The sequence below is a fragment of the Hippocampus bargibanti genome, linkage group LG17 (genome assembly GCF_051943395.1).
Source record: "Hippocampus bargibanti isolate YZ-2025 linkage group LG17, ASM5194339v1, whole genome shotgun sequence".
NCBI classification, from domain to species: Eukaryota; Metazoa; Chordata; class Actinopteri; order Syngnathiformes; family Syngnathidae; genus Hippocampus; species Hippocampus bargibanti.
In genome coordinates this window covers 13,039,290-13,063,450 of record NC_142750.1, presented here as the reverse complement: position 1 = coordinate 13,063,450, position 24,161 = coordinate 13,039,290, and the positions used below count along the sequence as shown (strand labels likewise).

Sequence of the window (24,161 nt, the reverse complement as noted above, 5' to 3'; positions counted from 1 at the left end):
TTCCATGACCATTTGGATTGTCGTCTTTCCAATACAAAACACTCGACACATTTCAGAATGTCTGTAAAACATACGTCGTGATGCTGAACGGTGACACGCACCAGAACACAAACTGCATCTTCACAATGGTAACAGGCAGTCATTCTTCCAAGTTTAAATAAACAAACAAATAATAAATAATCAATAAATAGATAAATACAAACACAACAATAAAGAAATAGACAAATAAATAAATAATAAATAAATAAATAAATAAATAAATAAATGGTGTGTATGGGCTCTCACTCATACAGGAGTGGTTCACTAAATCGCCATTGCGGTTTAAGGTTTAATTTAGATTGTGCTTACAACAGACTTGTTGGACCGATACCACATAGGCTTCGTCATGCTAATGAGGTGAAACCAGAGCCAGGGATAGTACAATGAGAGGTAATCAGATTGGCTTCAGAGAGTGGTCCACTGCTCCCGCAACCTTATGGCAGGGACCTATCAGAGCAGAGGTCTGGCACAGCTACCTCTGTCCATTAGGGATATAGGGACAGAGTTACCAGCACAACTTTATTTCGCTGATGAAGCTCTTCGGATGAGGAGCAAAATGTCCGACACCTTCAAAGAAGTGCAGATGATGGCTGAAAAAAACCTTTCCTTGAATATATAAAAAATGACAAATAAATAAATAAATACATACATACATACATACATACATACATACATACATACATACATACATACATACATACATACATACATACATACACACATACATACATACATACATACATACATACATACATACATACATAAATATATAAATAGATACATAAATACATATATCCATAAATAAATACATTTTTAGCACACCAAATCTGACCCCCTTTGCAAACAGTTTGGACACCGCTGCCTTACAGTACAGACCAGTTTTATTTGTTCGGATCTGAAAAAACAATTTTATTTCGACAAGGCTTTCCTCTCCTTCCAATAAAAGGTTAAAAACACGTTTGAGGACATTCAAATATTCATCCAGGTCATGGCTGACGGTAAATCATCTAGGGCCATTATTAGTTCTCAGAGGACTATTCAGTAAATGCAGAAATTTCCTCTTCCTAATACTGGAGACGACGATAACTAGCTCATAGCCATACTGCTGAATATTTTTGTGAAAGCTACAGTAACAGTCTAGTGCGAATACATATTGGACCAACGACATACACAGTTGTCACAATGAGCTTGTCACTTTCAGAGTGAGCTCCGAATGAAAGAAAGAAAAAAAGAAAAAACATTCTCAAGACTCTTCTTCTGCATATTCAACCTTGTTGCTGTAGGATAACGACTGGACACGTCAATTTGGGGTCTGTTGCCGAGTACCCCCACCCACCCCCGATCAGATTCACTGGAACATTCTGGCACATAGAGTAGCAGGTGTTCATAGTTCATGGACTGGTGACCTGCTAGCACCAAAGCCTTTGATGCCTCCCGTCGGGCTATGAATCCACTTGTGCAGATGGCGACCCATAAACTGCACATACAAGGCCATCGGTCCGTGGATTGGGTGATGACAAGCTCCAGAGTCTGTAGATTGTAATTTTTTGCAAAGAGATACTGCTTCAGAACATGTTTTGTTTTGTCAGAACGCTTTGTTTCAGCTCAAAGCGAGCTTAAGTGCCACCACCATGCGGGCTGACCTTTTCCCAAAGAGTCCCATGCAGGCAATGATGGTCTCCAAGGAGACAAAACCTCCATTCTCCCCGCCCAACTGACGACTGCGCCTTAGCCCTCAAGAGGAAATGCAAATCGGCTTGCCGTTTTTGTCGTACTGGTACACCAACATCTTGATGCAGTGGGAGTTAGCCGGTGAGATCCAGGGACTGCTTGTGATGGAGAAATTGTGGCTGGCGTAGAACGTCTGCGGCTGCTTCCGGCAGTGGACCAGCGCCTGCAGCACGTTGGCCGCCATGGCCCTGAAACGCTTGCTGATGAAGCAGTACAGGAAAAAGTTGACGCCGGTGTTCAGCAATGCTAGCATGTTCGCCAAGTCCGTCAGCATGTGGAGCAGGCGTCCGCCGTCCGGCGAGGCCGGCGGCGACGAGTAGAAATGGTAGAGTATCATAAGTGTCCGAGGTGCCCAAAGAACGGCAAAAATGGAAGTAATGGTGAGCAGGATGGCGGTGGTCTTGCCGGTGGAGTAGCCGCGCATGCGGAAGCAGCTGCGGCGGCGGCGCAGCTTGCGCACGATGACGGCGTTGAGGGTGAAGAAGACAGCGCAGGGGAGGAGGTAGATGGTGGCACAGTGAGCCCACACCAGGACGTGTTGGGCGGCGGTTCGAATGTCATTCCCGCCGCCGTCCGCGCTCGCCACGGCCGGTAAGCTGTGCCACAGCTCCGGCCACCAGTAGTATGGCGCGGCCGAGAGCAGACACCCAATATAGACGGCCAATATCACCCTTCGCGTGCGCGCCGGGTAGGAGACGGTGTGGTAGCGCAGCGGGTGGCAAACGGCAATGTAACGGTCGACGGTGAGGGGAACGGTGATCCAGATGGAGGTGTGGATGGAACAGAACTCCAAGACCTGCACGGCGCTGTTTACGGACGGCGGCAGCGGCGTTGCTAGAATGAAGTCCTCCAATATGAAATCGACAAAAACAATAAGTAGCAGGACCATGATGTCGGCCGACGCCAGCGCCAAAAGATAATTGTAGGACGACTTCTGACGACGCAGCACCAGCTGGGACAGGATGACCACCGTCAGGATGTTTGCTGGAAAGGGTGGCGGGGAGGGAGGTTGTTATAATGACGATGACGACAGCAGTTAGAAGAGGGAATAACCCAAAAAGATGAAGTGGTGATTGAAAAATGGAGGAAAGGGGAAGGAAAGAGAGAGAATGCAGGTGGTTAGTAGGCGGCTACGTTTAATTAAAGAGGGAACACGCTATGCCTGCAAACAGACCGAAGCAATAAAAATCAGTCAAGGCGTACTTCTGTACGCAAGCACTTGATCGCGTTCACCAGATCGCGTTGAACATGACATGTACGCGTCCTGTGATTGGATACTCACTTTACCTCAGCCCTCAGCGGATGCAGTGCTATGCAAATCAACCAAGCTACAACAGATCAGACCCGGAAACTTTAGCAGAAAAACCAAATATATCTACTCGCTTTTTTTAACCCACAATGGCTGAAGGAGAGGACAGCTCGCTGTCGCATGTAGGTAGGCCTATTCTCAAGAACAAATGAAAAAGATTTGTTTACTTTTATTTTCAACAAATAGTTCGTTTTGTGAACGTCTTGTTGTTTTTCTTATATTAAACTGACATTTTGTAATTTAGTGTAAAATCTTGTTAAAGATTGCATATTCTTGGTGGACTTAATAAAACTTTGTGGACAAATGATTTTAAATTTCCTTTCATTTTTAAGTGTTTGCAGTATCACATATAGTGACAAGTTCTAATTGCTGATGCAGATTTATTGATGTGTAATTGCGCCGGAAAACAGCCTGTGTTGTACACGATTAAGGTGATGCCACGCCCAGTACTGCGTGCGTGTGCTTTTGAAAATATTATCTCCAGCCGTTGTGTCATAAATTATGGTATTCCGAGGGATATTTGTTCAAGTCGGACTAAGCAGGACTTCACTGAAGGCCTAGGTGTGAAATGCACGGACCGCCACTGGTCAATATAATAATAATAATAATAATAATAATAATAATAATAATAATAATAATAATAATAATAATAATAATAATAATATATTTCATTTGTAACTGCCTTTCAATACTCTCAAGGTGTCTTTACAGTCACAGGATAGGTTTTTCTGTGGGTGAGCAGCGCCAGCCACACGCGCCAGCGTTCACTCAGCCCGGAAGTAAGTCAAATAGTAATACAATAGTTTTTGTCATTGTCACTTGAATTCCAGTACCCACAGAATATTGACTTTTAGGATTACATAAATATTCAATGCAGTGTAAGAAACCATAGACGCTCTTCTTTCATTAGAAAAAACAAGTTAATTCCTAAATTATGTCGTTCTGGAGTTAGCTTACAATTTGATTGAGGGCGGATGGAGTAACCTCGGATATTACATCACATTTGCTGCGCACCGGCGTATAAGGAGCAGGGTCATCTTTTGAAGACCATCTTATGGGCTGTTTAGTGCACCGTATACACCGGAAAATATATGTAAAGTCACTGCAAATGTTCGAATAATTGACACAGTACGTGACAGGTGTGTTCGGCTAACACAAATATATGTCACAATTGTACAGAGACCCTAAGGCAAGTATGTCAAACTCATTTTTTACCATGTGCCACATTGTAGTGACAGTTTTTCTCTCAAAGGCCGGTATGAATTTGGGGAAACAATTCGAATGTTTCATCCTGTCCACATATAACATATAGAGCGCACAACAAATTCATCAATAACTAGTTTTCAAATCTCAAGTCAAAAATAATGAATTGTTGTGGTTTATAGACAACAATTTGAAATTGTGGTTAAGACTTTAGCAAGCAACATGGAATTTCAAGTTTGATTTTTCTTTCACTGGCCAAATAAAATGATGTGGCAGGACAGATTTGGCCCTTTCTTTCATAACTTTGCTGCTGTGAAATGTAAATTTCTCCACTGCAAGACTAATAAAGGCAAATCCAATCCAATCCAATCCAATCCAATCCAATCCAATCCCCCTGGCCTTGACTTTGATACCATGGCTTAAACGGTGATTCTCGATTTGGCAAATGAAGACAAAGAGCGACAATCTCGTTCTAAGTGTTTGAGTGAGTAATGAGATCTGCACACATTCTGTTTTAAGCCCATGGGGGTCCCATATGCAAAGTAGACCTGCAATGTCATGGCAGGAGTAGCTGTCAGTGCCTTTGGCACAGTACTGACAGTAGCCGCAAGCTACTGTGTTAGCCACGAGCAACACTCTGCCTCTGGCAAAGGATCTTCTCCAAAAAAGCACAGGGATGTTCCATTCCATTGCTTTGGGCAGTCTTCCCCCTCTTTTTGTTGCCAGGCAGAGATAAATCCCGTGGCAGATTTATAGCCCAATAACTTTATTCGCAGCGAGCATGAGGAGCGGCGTTGGCCAGGCGCTACAAAAGATTGCCTTGTTTGTTTGTGAAGCCCTAGCATGTGACCTGGCCTCTCGTTTGCCCTCACATCGTTTTGACAATGTTAAACTACGGAAAGTCAAAGTTTGCGAGAAGAACCCATCCGGATTGATTCACTAAGGATGACTGGAACGCGCTCGCTACAGCAAACGAGCACCATATCTACGTTGCAGGTTCCCGAAGGATGCTCATATTTATTGGCGGTCTCATAAAACAGCACCGTACGGCGTTACAGCAACGTTAACTTCAATGGCATTCTGCCGCGGCTCATTGAATGGATTTGATTTAATCGCGGACCATCAAAAGGAAGTACCTCACTAATATCCAAGAACATACTCGGATGTTTTATTTGGAGCGGCGAGATAAATGAAAAGCGTTTTAATCAATTTTTCCTGGATAAAAGTCTGACAAACAAAAGGATGTTTTCGTAAAGCACATAAAATATGCGGGACGGTGAATTGAAAACTCTGTCAAATGAATTGAGACATTTGTTTGTGAACGAGCATTCATCGGCAGGCTGACGAGTAGAACAAGTATTTTGGATCATGGATGCGCATTTTAAAAGAAGTGCTTATAATGTGCAAAGATTGACAACGGCTAAAACGGGACCCGGTGATGTACTCAGCATTACTGTCACCTTCCCCAACAAATGAAGAATTTGAGTTGAGAATGCAGTTTGCTCATAAAGATGGCTGCTATAGAGTGTCCTGTTGGGACATGTATGCCTTCAAACTATCGTGAGTGAACTGTCCGGGAGTATCGACGAGGTAAAAATTAAATATTGGTGAAAGTAATGTCCGGCCACAATGATGGATCCTCAACCCATCCATTCTTCAAATTGTAAGGATCCGGCAAGTTACAAATTCCGTCACGATATCTCAGCTTCTCTGACTTCTAACGGTAGCTTTCGCACATACTCAGAGCATTGTTCAGATTTCATGCTACAGTAATTCGCTTTGTCCATTGTTGCTTTTGCCTACCAGCGATAAAAATCACGTGATCCGTGACGTCACCTCTGTAAACAACTAGCATTTCCTATAGTTTAGCTTTTTTGATTGTTGCTGTGCCGATGACCATTTTGTGTTTGGGAGCCTTTTACTGAGCGAGTTGCTTGTTCTGTCGCCATAAGTCTTCTTGTGCCGGTTCCAGGCCCGGATAAATACAGAGGGTTGTGTCCGGAAGGGCATCCGATGTAAAAGCTTGGCCAAAACAAACATGCGGATCAAACCTCTGAAGATGGAGGACACTGATTCGCTGTGGCGACCCCTTGAAGGGAAAAGCCGAAAGGTAAAGAAGAAGAAGAGTGTCCTGTTGTTGGCTTTGAGTATCTTCACATGTCATGGAAGGAAGGCGAAATATCCGTGGGTAAAACAAAAATCGGATTTGACAATTATCTTTTGGGGGTGGATGATATTTCCGTAGATTTAAATTTGCTCAAAATCAGAAGGATAATGGTGGACTAAGTAGCATCCATTTTCCAGTTCACAGAATTGCCATTTAATTGGCAGTTGACATTTGAGCACATTTGTTGGACACAACCACAGCATTTGAAAGCAACAGCCCCCCCCACCCCAATTTTTTTTTTCATGATTTAGAAATCCGATGTATTAACTAATTCACTGCCAGACAATGTGCAAAAGTTTGTCCACTCCAGTGGCAGGCTTTATGTCATCGTCACTCGAATTCCACAGCCCACAGAATATTAAGTTTAAGTAAGGACTACATAAACATTCAATACAGCGTTAGAAACTTTAGACTCTCTTCTTACATCAGAAAAAAAAAAAAAGTGAATTCCCAAGTTATATTGCTCTGGAGTTATCTCAGCTTGAAATGGGGGCGGCTGTACAAAATACAATACAATACATACTGTACGTCTGTGTAAGCTCTCAGTCGTACAGGAGTGGTCCATCTGATATCAGTGGGGCCACAGGGGGGGGTCCCCCCCCCCCCCCCCCCAACCTGAGAGTGGGGACCTATCATAGCTGTGTCCGGCGCCGCCATGTCTGGACATTAGGGATATATAAATAGGGCCGATACGACCAGTCAGACTTTAGTTCGCTGACGAAGCCTCTTGGATAGGAGGCGAAACGTCCGAAACCTTCACTTTTGTACAGATGACGGCTGAAGAAACCTTCTCATCAATACATACTGTAAATATTGATGTATATAGCGCTTTAACAGCTGAAGCGCTAACATGGAAATAAGGCAAATATTGCCCCCATGCTTTATTGACGCCCCCCGCAAGATAAACCAAAACCCGAACAAATTCGAGAATGGCGCTCCATGTCATACGTTTCAATTCCCAAATAACTTACGGAATAACTTTTGAAGGAATTAGATTTGACAGAGCTGTGAGCAGCGCTGTTCTCCGACTTGTCAAATTTACAAGCCAGATTTTTTTTCACTTCATGGAGACTCGATACAAAACATCCAAAATGTCAACCATCTGTTTTGTAGTAATTGCGCTGCGTTACGTTCTGTGTGTGATTCTCACGAGGGCAGGCTAATCTTGCTCAATCTACTTCCACGACAAATGCTTATGTTCATAAAACAAGGTGTCTAAAGGCGTGTCTAAATTGAAAGGCATCGTATTAAAAACAAATCCATTATTCATATTCAAAATTAACGACACATGATTGACGCTTTGATCCTTTTCTTTCATCTAGAACTGCTTCATGTAACAAAGAGGGTACAGAAAGTGCTTAAGAATGAATGACTCTGTGTCTGTGTGTTGTCATATTGTTTTTGTGCTGTCATATTATTTATTTAGTTTTTTTTGTTCTTTTGACTTCAAGACGGCGCCGTGAGAGTGGCTGCCTTTCCAGCAGCTCATGTATTTTGTTTTTTCTACTTTCATTCCTTTCATCACTTTTGTCATGATCTGGTTGGTGACCAACGGGTGGCGCTGTCTGCCCCACCTGCACCTGCACAGGTGCCGGTCGTTTCCAATCAGTCACACTCAAAAGGACACCTGGCACGACCATTCGGTGTCGGGTAATTGTTAAATGTCATTGAATGCTGTTGAACACATTGTATGCTGTTGGATGCAATTGTATGCACTGTGTGCAGTGCATGTGTTTGTTTAATATTGGCGGATTTTTAATCTTGGTTTTCTTTTGATACTTTGTATTTTTTCCGTTCAGATGATTTTGATGTTTTACATTTTGTTCCTGCTGACATTATTTTAATAAAATTTCTCAAATACAACCTCTTGCTCCCTACTGCCTGCTTTTTGAGATCCGCACCTGCCATCACCACCTTGCAAAACGTGACAGAATTACCCGACCAACCATCGGATCCCGCAGGTTTCTCTACTGCGAGACTAATAAAGGCAAATCCAATCCAATCCAAATACGACAAATATTCGCTTTGCATAACCTGAGTCCCTAAAGTGCTGTCATAACATGACACCAATTTGGCTTTTTTTTTTTACAGCTTAAGATGCATTTTGACATTGATTTGCATCTCAGCACACACACTCTTAGCTGAGAACACGTCGGGTGTGTGTCTGTGGGTTCCTGCGCTTCGGCCATATTTAGTAATAGAACCCAGATGGGATTAAAAGCGGCGATCTTCAAGTCTACAACATCGCACTTTGCAGCCGCTATCAGCTAATTACAAATTACCAATGCAGCTTGAGTTACAATGTCCTTGCCAGGCTGTAGGAGATGTTGCAAAGGACATGTAGACACACACACACACACACACACACACACACACACACACACACACACACACACACACACACACACACACACACACACACACACACACACACACACACACACACACACACACACACACACACACACACACACACACACACACACACACACACACACACACACACACACACACACACACACAATTAACTCATTTAATGCCAGACGTGCAAAAATGTGTCCACTGCAGTGCCAGGGTTTTTGTCATTGTCATTCAAATTAAATGACACACAGAATATTGAATTTTAGTACTACATAAACGTTAATACAGGGTTAGAAATATTCTAACTAAGATCTAAGACTCTCTTCTTTCATTAGAAAAAAAATAATTAATTCCTAAATTATATGGGACATGATCTTGAAATGAGGGTGACTGTCTAAAATACAATGTGATACATACATATTGGTTTATATAGCACTTTAACAACATCTGAAGCTGGAACAAAGCGCTAACATGGAAAAAAGGGAAATGCTGCCCCCTTGTGGAAAATAAAAAAAAAAAAACATTGCCAGCGCTTTATCAGCACCCAAGCATGCAACAACAAAACCCAAAAAAATTCGGGAATGGCGCTCTACGTCACATTTTCAATTTCCGAATATATTCGGGAATGGCAGTGAATGAGTTTAGCAAGGAGAATTACATATTTATCTCATGGCACATATGTCACTGGATATAATTCCACACGTATGAAAAAACAATGTTACGGTACAGAATGGAGATAAATGATTTAGGGGAGATGAGGCTGCTCGGACATGTGCGTGCGTGCGTGTGTGCGTGTGTGTGCGTGTGTGTGTGTATGTGTGTGTGTGTGTCTGTCCACACCCCTCCACAATGTCCCTAACTGTACCTGCAGGTATCATAAGAGGAGATGCCTCCAGCTGAGAGGCCATTAGAATGACCTGTGCGCCAAATAATGGGATGCGGAACGTGTTCATTTGTGTGCATTTTGTTCACTTTTGTATACGCTTTTGCTTGCACGGTTCAAACGTTTCTGTCTATTTATGTACAGGTGCTGTTTGCGTGGCGCTGCGACGCTCTCCTGAAATGACAACTTGAGGCGCCGTTGACGTTGTAATAGCAAAGGAAAGAAGAAGGCTCAGCAGGAGTCCCCTGGGCTGCGTAACCCGGCTGACTCATTCTCAGCAGTAAGGCGATGAGTTCACATCGCTGGTGTCGAAACAAATGTTCACCCTGAGTAATCTGTCGGCAAAACATGCTCAAAAACATTTTAAAAGTATTTATGGACAATTATCCAAAAAGAGTAAATTAACTGTGTTTATTTATTATGTAAAATAGATATTTATTTTTAAGTCAGTTAGCTTCATGCTAACATGTAATGTGAAACACCATAGACCAGCTAAAGGAATGTGTATCCATTCATTTTCCGATCCGCTTTATGCTCACTCACACACAGGGGTTGCTGGAGTCTATCCCAGCTGTCTTCGGGCCCTAGGAGAGGAACACCCTGAACCAGTTGTCAGGCCAATTGCAGGCCACACAGAAACAACCAACCATTCAGGCTTACACACATACCTAGGGACAGCATGGAGTGTTCAATCAGCCTGCCATGCATGTTTTTGGAATGTGGGAGGAAACCGGACAAACCACACAGAAAACATGCAAACTCAAAAGAGGGATGAGGTGGCAGCTGGTATTGAACCCTCTGCCTCTGCACTGTGATGTTGACTTGCTAGCCCCTCGACTACTCATACAGATGTTATATAAATGACAGCCTTTCAAAGAACTGCTACCTCAGAATATGTACAGTATTCTTATCAAACTTGAGGCCAAGGGCCACTTCTGGCCTACCATATAGTTTGACATGGCCTGTGAAAGTCAAACATGTCAACTTCCATGGATAAAACCAGGACCCATTTCAACGATTACCATATTATGAATGAGAGAGATGTTGTAAGCATTTTCTTGTTGCCAAAACCCTCATTACAGTTGTTAACTACTTTCACAGTCACAACGGCCCTCCAAAGCAAATGTGACAAAAATGTGTTTGACACCCCTGATATCAAGCAATAATACATAAAAAAATGGCGGGTTTTACACTTAATAATGAAGCACCGCCTCACCAAATAGCTCCCTAAGAAGTGAATGTGAATTTGTGAATGCTTAAGTGTGAATATGTAACGTGAAAACAAAATTAGCCCACACACCAACAAGACCAAGGTCAACAAAAAGAGCCAGAATCAAGAATCAAATCAGTGTTGTCAACATGTTGAGGGTGTGATGACGTTTGAAAAAAAAAACAGCCAAAATTTGGATAACTTTCTCCATAGTTACAATGGAATTGGGCCTGAGACCGAGTAATCTGTGCAAAGTGGCGTCTGGCCATTTTTGGGATGCTCAGTCAAACTGTAGAAAATCTTCTATTTTAATGGATTGGATTAGCCTTTATTAGTCTTGCAGTGGAGACATTTCACAGCAGCAAAGTTATGAAATGAAGAGGAAAGGAAAGAAAGAAATAGAAAAACAAAATATAGGAGCTTCTGGAAAGGAAACCACTCGAGCGGCACCATCTTGAAATCAAAAAAAAAAACTAAATAACAAATAATATGACCACTCAAAGACACGGACAGTCATTCAACCTTAAGCACTTTCTGCACCCTCTTTGTTGTACGAAGCAGTTCTAGATGGAAGAGGAGAGGATCAAAGCATCCTTTTCACCTGTGGATCAGGGACGTCGTGGTGGAACGTGCATGTCTACTACGAGCAAAATGTTTAAAGCAAGCACAAAGCTGTAGCATCCATTGACGAAAAGAGATTGTCTCTCATCTCCTGTCCCTCGTAAATCCGCTTCAATTCCATACCATGACATGCTATCACCTAATACTAAACACCATCCACTGCTCATAGAAATTAGTGCAAACGAAGTAAGGTTTAATTAAGACACACGTAGTGCCAACACAGGCAAACAAATGACGCTCGCAGTCATGCATTCTTTCTACTCACAGGGGAAAACAAAATACAGTAAAGTCTCGTTATATCGATATTCTCAGGAGTCGGAAAAAATATCGATATAACCGGACTATCGATATATCCGATCCTGTGGCATGTAAATTTTCTCCTTGCGTTCATAGAAATAGTATCGTAATAAGCAGTACTATCGATATAACCGATATCGATATAACGAGACTTTACTGTATTAGAAACTTAGAAACGCTGTCGTGGATTAGCGCGCAGTGTCTTGCTCTTAATTATGATGCATCTCCTCGACAAGACCTCGGGACAGTCGAGCATGTTGTGGAAACGACAATACAGGCACAGAACTCCAAATTTGGATTGAATATGTTCTTGTTAAAAATTGCAGATTCAAAAGTCGCATTAGACTATAGCGGGAGTGTTAACGTGGAGCCACTACATTCATCTACAGTTCCCGAGGGCCTCAGAAAACAAAAGACTGAACATCCGTGATGCTACCCAGGAGCTCGTCACCCCCCAAGCCTTTAAATAATTTGCAATTACGTTTTTTTTTTCTTCTCATTTTGTAGATATTGAAAATGAACTCCGATGAGTTACCCAGAGGCTAATAAGAGTGCGTGAGGAAACGAGGAAGCGGGGAGTGGGGGTAAGCGAGAGTTAAAACGAGATCAGGTGATTGAGAGGGAAGGGGAGATGACACATGGATGACAAAGACAATGCAGCAACACACACCGGCTGAAGCGGCCGATATCAAAGCTGGCTTTAAAGGTCGCATGCACTTTGTAATGATGACAAGCTCTTTTTTCTTTGCCGCCTTTTCTCCTCTTTAAGTGTCAAAGCGGACAGGAAACAGGGCTACACTCTTTCCATTTTGTTGGCACAGAGCAGGCGCACATCACAGTTGAAAAAAAGCAAACAAAACACCACCAAGAACAACAACAGTGCATTTGCGAACGAACAAGAAAGACACTAGACAAATCTCCTCACAGGGATTTAACCGGACACCCTCATTATTTCTGCATATTTTATTACAGAAGGTCTGCCGGACAATGACAAAAGGCTGCATGCTTCATTACACGCGCCGGGAAAGGGGGAACCTGTCATTGATTTAATCCCTGGCAGCTAAGATCATTTGAAATACAAAGCAAATATGCAAGATACCTAATCAATGACGTCTCACTAATTAACCCGACAAGAGCGAAAACGCATTTGGTCCGAGCGCTTCCCCATGCACCTCCTTGGCACCGTGCGGCTTTCTCGATGTCACACTGGACACGACGTCGCTTTGATTGATTTCACTGAATATTCATTGTCTCACTAGCATCAGTCGAAACTTCACATCCTCCTCTGCTTTTCATTAGTAGCCGCTCACCGCCAAAAACAAAACAGACACCCGGCCACAGATTGGCAGATCAATAGCCTAAACTGAAAATCAATGCGGGCGATGTCTTCATTAAGTGGCCTGACGCCTGGCTTGGCCTACCTAATAAGCATCACGGGGATGTTAAATGCACTTTACTCCTCCTGTCACGATGTTGGTCGACATAAGTGGAAGCAGGCGTGAAATAAACATGATGAAAACAACTAGAACACATTTTCCTCCACAATTCATGCCTTGCTGCTCGTCTCTTGACTGGTACTTGCTGCTCGCCTCTTGACTGGTACTCATAATAGAGAGCACATAACTCCTACTCTGGCATCCCTTCACTGGCTCCCTATACATTTTAGAGTTCTTTTCAAGATCTTGTAATTTGTCTTCAAATATATACATGGTCTCGCTCCTCCTTACCGCTCCGAGCTCATCCACCTCTCCACACCTTCCAGACGCCTCAGGTCTGCTGACCAGACATTATCAGAAATTAAAACGGAGGTTCAAAGGGAGTCGAGCCTTTTCCGTTGCTGTCACGTTTCAGTTTGCCACCAACGGGTGGCACTGTAGGGCCTCGCCTGCGGTTGCACAGGTGTTAGTCATTGTAATCAATGGCAGTTAAAAGGACTCCTAGCACGACTATTCAGTGTCGAATATTGTTTGTTTCACCCTGTCAGGTTTGGTTCGTTGTCATGTTTTATTCATAGTTTTGTTTGCTACTTTGGACCTTTGTGTTCTGATGCCTTTGTTGTTTGAGATTTTGTTCCTGCCGACTTTATTTAATACAATTTCTCAATTACACCCTGCTACTCTCTCCTGTCTTCTTTTGGGGGGTCCACCACCACCACCATCTTGCAAATTGTGACAGTTGCTGGTCCCACCTCTCAAATAATCCTGCCAGTGAACGTACCGCAAGATGCCACGCTGCCCATCTTTAAACCCCGTCTCAAAACTCACTTGCACTCTTTGGCATTTGACTCAGCATGATTCCGACTTGATCTTCGTTTTACTCCCTGGTGCTTTTTTCCCTGGTGCATCTTTGTGACTGCTTGTTTCCTGTATATGATAGTTGTCTATGTTTAGCGCTTTGTTACAGCTTCAGCTGTTATTAATGTATTGTATTGTATAATTCAGCAATTTAGTAGGAAATCGGAATTTATAGAACGATTTTATATACACATCCTGAAACATCCAATGTTACTTCATTTCTACTCATTTGTATTTATTTAGTATAGTTTATAACCTTACGTATGTGTAGTGTGAATCGTTACTTAAACATTCTTAAATTCAGTCTAATATCAACTTTCACCCTTGTATCTCGTAGCTGATAGGTTCCTTTGAAATTATGTCATTCGCGCCGTATATAACCTGGGTGGAGAGGGCTGCGCGCTCTCTCTGGCCCCTACGGCTCGGCCGACTACATGTCTAAAATAATTAAAACAATCTTTTTGTTCACCACCTTGGTTCCTGCTGATTTTTCATCATTTAACACCGTAAAGCCCAAACCAGAAAGAGAGATCCATCATTAATTCCATCAAGAATAACCGCTAATTTTGGTGCATTTCAGTCCAATGTCACTTGAAGTTCCGTCCTTATCTTGAAGAACTATTTTGTTGAAAACATCAATGGGGTGCAATTCTTGTGAAATAAATTTGAACTGAATGATAAGCCAAGGTAGGGTGAATTTTACAGACGAGCGAGGGAAGACTTTCCTAAGAGTCGGATCCCAGTCCTAAATGACCCCTGCGGCTGATTGTGAAATGTACTTTTCAGACATAAAATCGTTTTTGGAAGAGCTCCTTGATGTAAAAAGACTGCAGCCTTCTTTGAAAATTGACAAGTGAAAAATGTTGGAGGTGTTTTTCCGAGTTGCAGTTGTTGCAAAACGGAATATGGAGGTAGTTGCGTGAATTGGGTTTCGATCATTGTGCGTGATTTCCTTTCAGGATTTTTGTCTTTTCCGTGTTACATAATGTACCAAAATATGTGTTCTAGAAAGCACAAAGGAGCCTGAGATGGTCACATTAACCCTTTCAGGGACAGCAGTCACGGCAGTGGACAGCCGATCATGTTGTCTAGTAGTGCATGAAAGCGTTAATATTGAAACATGATGAATTGGCGAGATTCAGCATGTAGGGGGGCAACCTAGGCGGACACTCTTTACATATAACAGCAATTAATTGAAATACATTTCAGCGAGCCATTCTGTGTTTCACCATTTGTATTTTTATTTCAGCTGTCATAAGTATTCACTTAACTTTGCTTTTTTAAACACTGTTTTTGTAACAGTTGAACAGAAATGAGACCACAAAATTAATTGAGAATTTATTGCAAACGTGACCCATTTTCCATTTAACAAAATTTAAAATGGTGGTTATTATTTTGATGATTTCGACGCCCGCCCACCCCAACCCCCGTCACTGAAGTTGATAATTGTGTGGCTGGCGATGTGACATTTCACGTTAACACATCAGCTCATTTTCGAGAATCACTTGGGGTCCTTCCCATCTGTGATGGGATTCAATGATTTGGCAATCACAATGCCAAAATTCGGCTGATGATGCGAAGCGTTTCGAGAGAGTAAGTCAGTGAAAACGATTTGAGCATCGATGAGTGAAGGACTGTGTGTGTGTGTGTGTGTGTGTGTGTGTGTGTGTGTGTGTGTGTGTGTGTGTGTGTGTGTGTGTGTGTGTGTGTGTGTGTGTGTGTGTGTGTGTGTGTGTGTGTGTGTGTGTGTGTGAAAATTGAATGAGTGAGTGAGGGAATATAATGAAGCTTCTTGTAACAAAGAGGGTACAGAAAGTGCTTAAGAATGAATGACTCTGTGTCTTTGTGTTGTCATATTGTCTTTGTGCTGTCATATTTGTTATTTGTTTTTTTTTGTTCTTTTGACTTCAAAACGGCACCGCGAGAGTGGCTGCCTTTCCAGCAGCTCATGTATTTTGTTTTTCTACTTTCATTCCTTTCATCACTTTGCTGCTGTGAAATGTAAATTTCTCCACTGCGAGACTGATAAAGGCAAATCCAATTCAAGCATTTTAATGTCGATTACAGGGACCTACAGGGATGAGGTCAGCCGCCTGGCCACGTGGTGCAAGGACAACAATCTCCGTCGAAATGTGGAGAAGACGAAGGAGATTGTTGTGGACTTCAGGAGAGTGCACTCCCAGCATGCTCCACTAACCATCGACGGTGCTGCAGTGGAGAGAGTGTGCAGCACCAAGTTCCTGGGAGTGCACATATCCGAAGACCTGTCCTAGAGCCACAACACGGCATCACTGGCCAAGAGATCCCACCAGCGCCTGTACTTCCTCCGCAAGCTCAAAAGAGTTGGAGCCCCGACCCCCATCACGACCTCCTTCTACCGCAGTACCATCGAGAGCATCCTGACCAGCTGTATCACCGGGTGGTACGGCACCTGCACCGTGTCCTGCCGTCAGACTCTGCAGCGCATCGTGCGGACAGCTGAGAAGATCATCGGTGTCCCCCCCCAGCCCGACAGGACATTTACAATCCCATCCACCCCTCCCACGGCCACTTCAGCCTGCTGCCATCGGGTAGGAGCCTGCGGAGTCTCCAAGCCAAGACCAGCAGGCTCAAGGACAGTTTCTGCCACCAGGCAGTCAGGAGACTCAACTCCCTCCCAGCCCTGCCCCTCCTGCCTCTTCCCACAGCCACACTCACCTAACTCTGAGTACACGCTACATGCTGTACTATCATCCTGAACTCTATTTCTTTCTTTTTTTCTGCAAGACCTCACTTCAACCTTTTTTTTTGTTTGTGCATTACTACACTACATCACTTTACATACGACACTACCTCACTTTACATTCACAAATTACATACATGTATTGTCTGTTGTCAATTGTCTGTCTTTTTTAGCCACATTATAAGTGCGTTGTACGCTGGGTCCGAGAGGACAGTAATTTCATCTGTGCTGTATCTCATGCATATTACCATAATTGACAATAATTGATTTAAGAATTGAAAATATGACATAGCGCGCCATTCGACTGTCATCGCTGGACACCACAGGGGCCATTGTGGGTTTTTTTGCGCCTGTAATGGGCAGCATCTTCACAGCCCTCCTTTGTTCAGTGGAAGGTCGGTGCTGTTGGACAGTCTGCGGCTGGATGGATACATGGCTTGAGGAGCCCGCGATAAAAGGAAGGAGTGTCAGCGCAGAGCGCTGATGCGTATATGGAACTGTCGCGGGATGGAATTGAAGCTGATTTATGGGGGACAGGAGATGTGAGCCGATCTCTTTTCGTCAATAGATGCTACAGCTGCGTGTTTGCTTTCAACATTTAGCTTGTAGTCGACGTGCACATTCCACCATGATGTCCCTGATCCACTAGTGAAGAGACACTTTGATCCTCTCCTCTTTCATCTGGAACTGCTTTATATAACAAAGATGGTACAGAAAGTGCTTAAGAATGAATGTCTCTCTGTGTCTTTGTGTTGTCATGTTATTTGTTATTTCGTGTTTTTTTGTTCTTTTGACTTCAAGACGGCGCCACGAGAGTGGCTGCCTTTCCAGCAGCTCCTGTGTTTTGCTTTTCTACTTTCATTTCTTTCATCACTTTGCTGCTGTGAAATGTAAATTTCTCCACTGCGAGACTAATAAAGGCAAATCCAATCCAATCCAATCCAATTCCCTATTTGTTCGGGTTTTGATTTTTCTTGTGGGGAGGGGTGCCAATAAAGCGCTGGTCAGACCTTTGGCAATTTTTTCCCCCATCCAGGGGGCGGGGCAGAATTTGCCTTTTGTACATCCTCCCCCGCTTATACCTCATTTTACTCAAGACCAAAATACATAAACTCGTTTTTTGGATGAAAAACGAGTCTAAGGGTTCTAACACTGCATTGAATTTTTATGTACTCCTAAAACTCAATATTCTGTGGGTCCTGGAATTTGTGTGAAAATGACAAAAACCCTGGCACTGGGCTGGACTCATTTTTGGACATCTGGCAGTGCATGAGTTAAGTGAGGGCATGTTGGGTGAAGAAGTGAGGTCAACGTATCCGTCTCATTTTGAAATAAATCCGCCCCCTTATGACATTGAGGTGCAACTTGACTGCTTTGACTCTTATTAATCTCATGACTCTGCTCTGATGGCAAAACTCCAGCCTGCCAGCGTCCTCGATACCTTTTTTTGTGTGTTGCGTGAGCGTGTGCGAGACATAGTGATCATTTCCCGCCACTCGACGCCATGTAATCCCATTTGCCGTCACCCTCAGCCGCCTTTACAGGAGGCGCCGATCGACGCAACCTCCCTACAAAGATCATGTGTGAAATGCAGATATGACAGCTGTGAAACATGGCATCAAAATCGTATTGTAATTGAGGGAAAAGTAACAATCAAATTGGAAAGGAGAGGTTATGAGTCAGGTTGGATTCGTTTTCAGTTCAAGTCTGAGCCCACAATCCTATGACAATCCAAACAAGATCGTTTAAACGTAGCATTGCGGCTAACAAATATGATATCAGAGTACTGTATTTTCCGGTGTATAAGGCGCACCCAAAAGCCTTGACTTCCTTCAAAAGATAACCCTGCCCATAATACACAGATGCGCCTTATATGTGAAGTCATATTGAGCCACAACAGGTCTCGCAACTACTGTTAGCAACCACCGACTCCATTCCCATCTGTAGAAGTAGTGCATAACCCCAGCCTCTACTGTAGCGCCTTATAATGTGGGGAGCTTTAAACCGTATTTTCCGATGTATAAGGCGCACCCAAAAGCCTCAAATTTCTTCAAATGATAACCTTTCCCATAATACACAGATGCGCCTTATATGTGAAGTCATATTGAGCCACAATAGGTCTCGCAAATACTGTTAGCAACCACCGCTTCCATTTCTCCTTTAAGAAGAAGTCGTGCGTAACCCCAGCCTCTACTGTAGCGCCTTATAGTCCGATGTGCTTTATATATGGGGAAAGTGTGAAAGTACACCATTCATTGGGGTTGCACCTTATAATCCGCTGCACCTTATACACAGGAAAATATGGTAGGTCTAGTCACTCTAGAGTCGCGTTCACACTCGACTGTAGTGTGAACGCATTGTTCGAGAAAAGTGCCTGCGTACAGAAAATACAATGGAGAATACTGTATCTAATTTAACCTAAGCCAGTACGATATCGGTGCGATCAACATGACCTCCCTCCAAAGGTCACTTAGCAAGTGCAGATGTGACGAGGGTCTCGCGTGAGGAAACGGTGTCGTAATTAATCGAGCAGCCGCAATCGATCGCCAGCGAAAACATAAAATCCACGTGGGTCGGCGGGTAGCGCCCGCCATGGCTCATGAAATATTCATGGGACTTTGGCTGGAGAGCGACGAGCGCTGTCATCATGATTGAATAAGTTGCACCGACTGCTGCAAACTATCGGGCAGTCGCATTCAAGTCGGCCATTAATTCAGACAACCGTTACGGGATTCCATTACTCTAGCGGGTTACGCTGATTAAACAAACAGCCAGCCGCCGTCGCGTTTTGGCGAGGACACCGCAGCGGTGGGAAGAAAACGCTGCCGATGACGGAGACAATTGTTCCTGCGGCATCTTGGAGGGAACGATTAGGGATGATGTGAGCGCCGGGATTTTACCGTCTCACAAAACAAGACTCTGTACGGCCTTGGCGGACAAAATTGCCTTTTTAATGTCGCACTGCAGCTTTAATGTGGTCCACATGTAGTACCCAACATAGAGACTTAAAGAGATGGTGGCCATGAGAGCAGTACCTTGCATTTATCACTTTCATTTGTTCCGTCGCCAAGCTTGTGAATCAGTTTATGCACACTAAATCTAGAAGGATATAACGAATCGTTATAACGGTTGTTCGTTGAAACCATTTCCACTAAAATCGCCACCAACTATGATATATAATACAGTTTAAATATGTATACATGTAAAAAATATGAATATGTGAATTACATATGTAAATATATGCAAATTTCCCCATTGTGAGATAATTAAAGGCTTTCTGATTCTGATGTAATACAGTATTACAAAAAATGTACACCATGGGTGTTAAAGTCGTTTTTTTTTTGCAGCGGGCCACGTTGTAGTTAGGGTTTCCTCTCGAATGTCGTTATGAATTTGGGGAAACGATGAGTATGTGACATATTACATATGTACAACAAATTAATGAATAACTAGTTTTCAAATTTGAAGTAAAAAATAATGACTGTTACTGTGTTTTACATATGTCAATGTGAAATTTTGGTTCAGAATTTAGCGAGCATTGTGGAATTTCACAAGTTTGATTTGCTTTCGCGGACCAAAAAAAAAAGTTTAAAATAAAAAATCACACAAATTGCAGGGCCACAGAATATTGAGTTTTAGGACTACATTAGCATTCAATTCAGCATAAGAAATCTTATAATCTGTTCTTTCATCAGAAAAAAAGTTAATTCCTAAGTTATATGGGTCAGGAGTTATCTGAGTTTGAAATGGGGGCGGCGATACAAATTACAATGAAATACATCCATATTGATATATGAAAAGTGCTTTAGCAACAGATGAAGCAGTAACAATGCACTAACGTGGACAAAAGGCAAATGCTATCCCCTCGTGGAAGGGAAAACATTGACAGAGGTCTGATCAGCACTTTATCGGCCCCCCACGTGAGAAAAAAAACAGCACCATAACCAATTCGGGAATGGTGCCCGGCATCACACTTCTCAATTCCTGAAAAAAAAATAGGAATGGCAGTGAATGAGTTAATTTAAAAAAAATATTGTTTTAAGTGTGATTGCTATGTGCCTATGTGCAGTGACGTGCGGTGAGGTTCATGGCTGGTGAGGCACTGACGTCATCGATGACGTCACCACTCGTCTCTACTTCGTATTTGAATGGTAAATGTGAAAATTCAGCGATTTTGAAAAAAATCCTAAAACGGTGAAGTAAAATGGACAAGAACTTTAAAGTACAAATCACTGCATACATCTAACTGTTTAATTTATTTTTTCATTTGATATTTCCATGACAGCTTTCCATGATGACATGTGAGGCACTGCCTCCACTGACTGCACGTCACTGCCTATGTGCTAGGACAACCGACACCTCCGGACAAGTTGTTTCCATAATTTGTAAAATCACGTCAAATGACTTCTACTGAGCGTATTTTGCAAAGATTCCACAGCATATACAGTAAAGTCTCGTTATATCGATATTCAAGGGAGTCCGAAAAAATATCGATATAACCGGGACTATCGATATATCCGACCCTGTTTGCATGTAATTTCCGCCGTGCGTGCATAGAAATAGTATCGATATAACCGGGACTATCGATATATCCGATATCGATATAACGAGACTTTACTGTAGCTATATTTTACGTTTTACGACTCGCGTTGAATATTTAGGAAGTCTTTTTTTCGAGTTGACGATACCTGACGTGACGTCACGTCTGGAATGCCTCTGACCTCTGACACAATGCATTTTGTTTGGTCTGAAAACTTTGTGTTGATACGTGTTGATGGCGAAATTAGAAAGAAAACACATACATAACACAATGGTGAATATTTGTGTGTTGCACCAAAACTACTACTTTTAGTACTAGTTGACACAAATTCACAGCGGACAAATCAGCCCATTTCCAACGGAGCTTGGGCGCCATCTTGTGCATTTTCTGGGACGCTACATTGGAGTCCTGACGGTTCAAATTGATACAGGAGGACATCTGTAATCGATTGCAAACATTTATGCTTTCTTCTTCAGAACTATTTGAATCATATTCATAACTGGATGAGTAACAAGAAAGCATTTTCTCCCAATCTGAAGCCATTGTTTTGATTCTAGAGCAAGGCAAGACGTCCTGGCGTGACGTCACGAACAGGGGGGCGGGATCTCCTGAAACTCACCATCCCGAGGTCATTTTAAGGTAGTTTTGGGACACTTTAACTCATTTTTATTGATGTTTAGCATTTGACGAAAAATATCAGCCTGCGTGTTTTGGGTATTTTAGGTGCTATAAAACGTTTTTTCTGATGTCAGTTAGGAAACAAAAAAATGGGATCAGTTTGGATGTGGTTTAGGGTGAGCCTGTAGCAACTTCTTTTATATTTATGTTTGACTGTGTCAGCCGTTCTGGGTCTCCTTGCCCATGTGAAAGGACATCATAGTACCTTGGTCGTTACATTTTTCTTTCTTCCATGAATATTTGTCTGTCTACGTGTGTCATGGCTCGGCAACAGGGCACGAGATTCCAATCACTGGCCATAAAAAAACGCTTTTATGTTTCCTTTCAATGACCATTTGAGTGCACCATCGTCCTCTTTCATCTGACCTCCACGCTGCTTATCGTGTCACTCACACGAACGCACAACAAGGCAAGACTTCGCATCCCATAGTCACTCTTTCAGAAACGGGACGGGGACGCGAATCTGGTCCCGACATCACAGACCTACAGACGAATCAAGTCACCGTCATTCATTCATCAGGTGCAAATGTTCACTTGTCGCAGAGGTCAAAGCTGTGCTATCCCAAATATTGTGCAAATATTTGTCTGTTCGAGGTGTCGCAGCGCGAGCGGTGAGCATTTGTTTTGTCTCTGGATTTATTGCAATCTATTTTTTATGCAAATTATAGATACACTTGCAATCAAAGCGGCGAAAGACAAAGTACACTAACGCATGCGCATGGGATTGCCACAAGGTCAGTCTGACACACACACACACACACGCACGCACGCACGCACACACACACACACACACACACACACACACACACACACACACACACACACACACACACAGACAACAAATCAACTTTCGAAAGGCACACATAAAACACTTGTGTGCACATTTCTTACCCGGCAGACCTAGACACAGCAAGACGCTGTAGTAGATGACAGGCAGCGGTCCAAGGGGACATCCCGGGGCCACCTCCGAGGGATGCTGCCCGACGCTCCAGCTGCTCTCGTTGGCGGTGGAAACAGGGAAGATGTGGCTGTGCTCCATGGCCGGGTCGTCTTCCTCAGCTTTGCTCGGTGTCAAGAAGCCGCACGGTGCCAGCAAACTGGTAAGTGACCGTCGCTCTAGTCTCAGTCTGACAATCGGCACGTGTGTGGTTGGTGGGTGAAAGGGGTTCGGGGGGAGGGGGGACGAGACAGTGGTGGGAGGGTTGGGGCGAGACGTGGTGGGATGCAAAAGGTGAGATGTGCCGGCGGATGAGAGAAGAGGAAGGAAGAGTGAGTAGGGAGGATGCGGCGTGAATGTGTGAGGGAGAGGGCTGCAAGAGAGAAGAGTACAGTTAGGAGAGCGAGGGGGGAGAGAGAGAGAGAGAGCGAGGGAGGCGATGTGTGAGAAGGTAAAGACACGTGATCGGCGGGAAGGCTCCAGTGAAATTTGCAAATCGGTCTTGAACAATTCATCAAAATGTTCAAAAACCTTGAGCAATGCAATATTATCAAGTCTCTATAGCACTGTGTCAAAGTCAAAGCCCGGGGGCCAAATCTGACCTGCCACATCATTGTATTCGGCCGGCGAAAGCAAATCAGGCATGTTAAATGTCAAGTTCCATGATGCTGGCTAAAGTCTGAACCAAAATTTCAAACTGTCCCATGTAAACTACAATATGCTGCATTGAATGTTTAAGTAGTCCGAACACTCAATATTCTGTGGGTCCTGCAATTTGAGTGAAAATGACAAAAACCCACGCACTGGAATGCACGCAATTTTGCACATCGTCTGGCAGTGAATGAGTTATAAAAAACACATTTTGAAATAATTTTTCATCAATTTGTTGGTAACAAATGACAACAAACTTTATTGGTTAAATGCTTGAATATGTTATTTTTTTGCCAAGTCAAGGGCCAAATCTGGACCGCCACATCATATTATTCGGTCCGCGAAAGCAAATCAAACTTGTGAAATTCCACAATGCTTGTGAAATTCCAAACCAAAATTAGAAGTTGTCCGATGTAAAACACAATAACAGTCATTATTTTTGACTTCAAATGTCAAAACTAGTTATTCATTCATTTTTGGTGCGCTCTGGATGTAATATGTGGCCTACGCCCTTGCAT

At 43.1% G+C, this 24,161-nt stretch overlaps 1 protein-coding gene across 1 annotated transcript; it reads right to left on the bottom strand.

The window, feature by feature from the left end:
* Positions 1–281: 281 nt before the first annotated feature.
* Positions 282–23,206, bottom strand: gpr139 (G protein-coupled receptor 139). Its single transcript, XM_089018763.1, has 2 exons — positions 22,947–23,206; positions 282–2,754 (listed from the first exon to the last, which is right to left on the bottom strand). Exons 1-2 carry the CDS (start codon positions 23,092–23,094, stop codon positions 1,775–1,777), a joined length of 1,128 nt encoding a protein of 375 aa, XP_088874889.1. The 5' UTR covers positions 23,095–23,206; the 3' UTR covers positions 282–1,774.
* Positions 23,207–24,161: the final 955 nt, after the last annotated feature.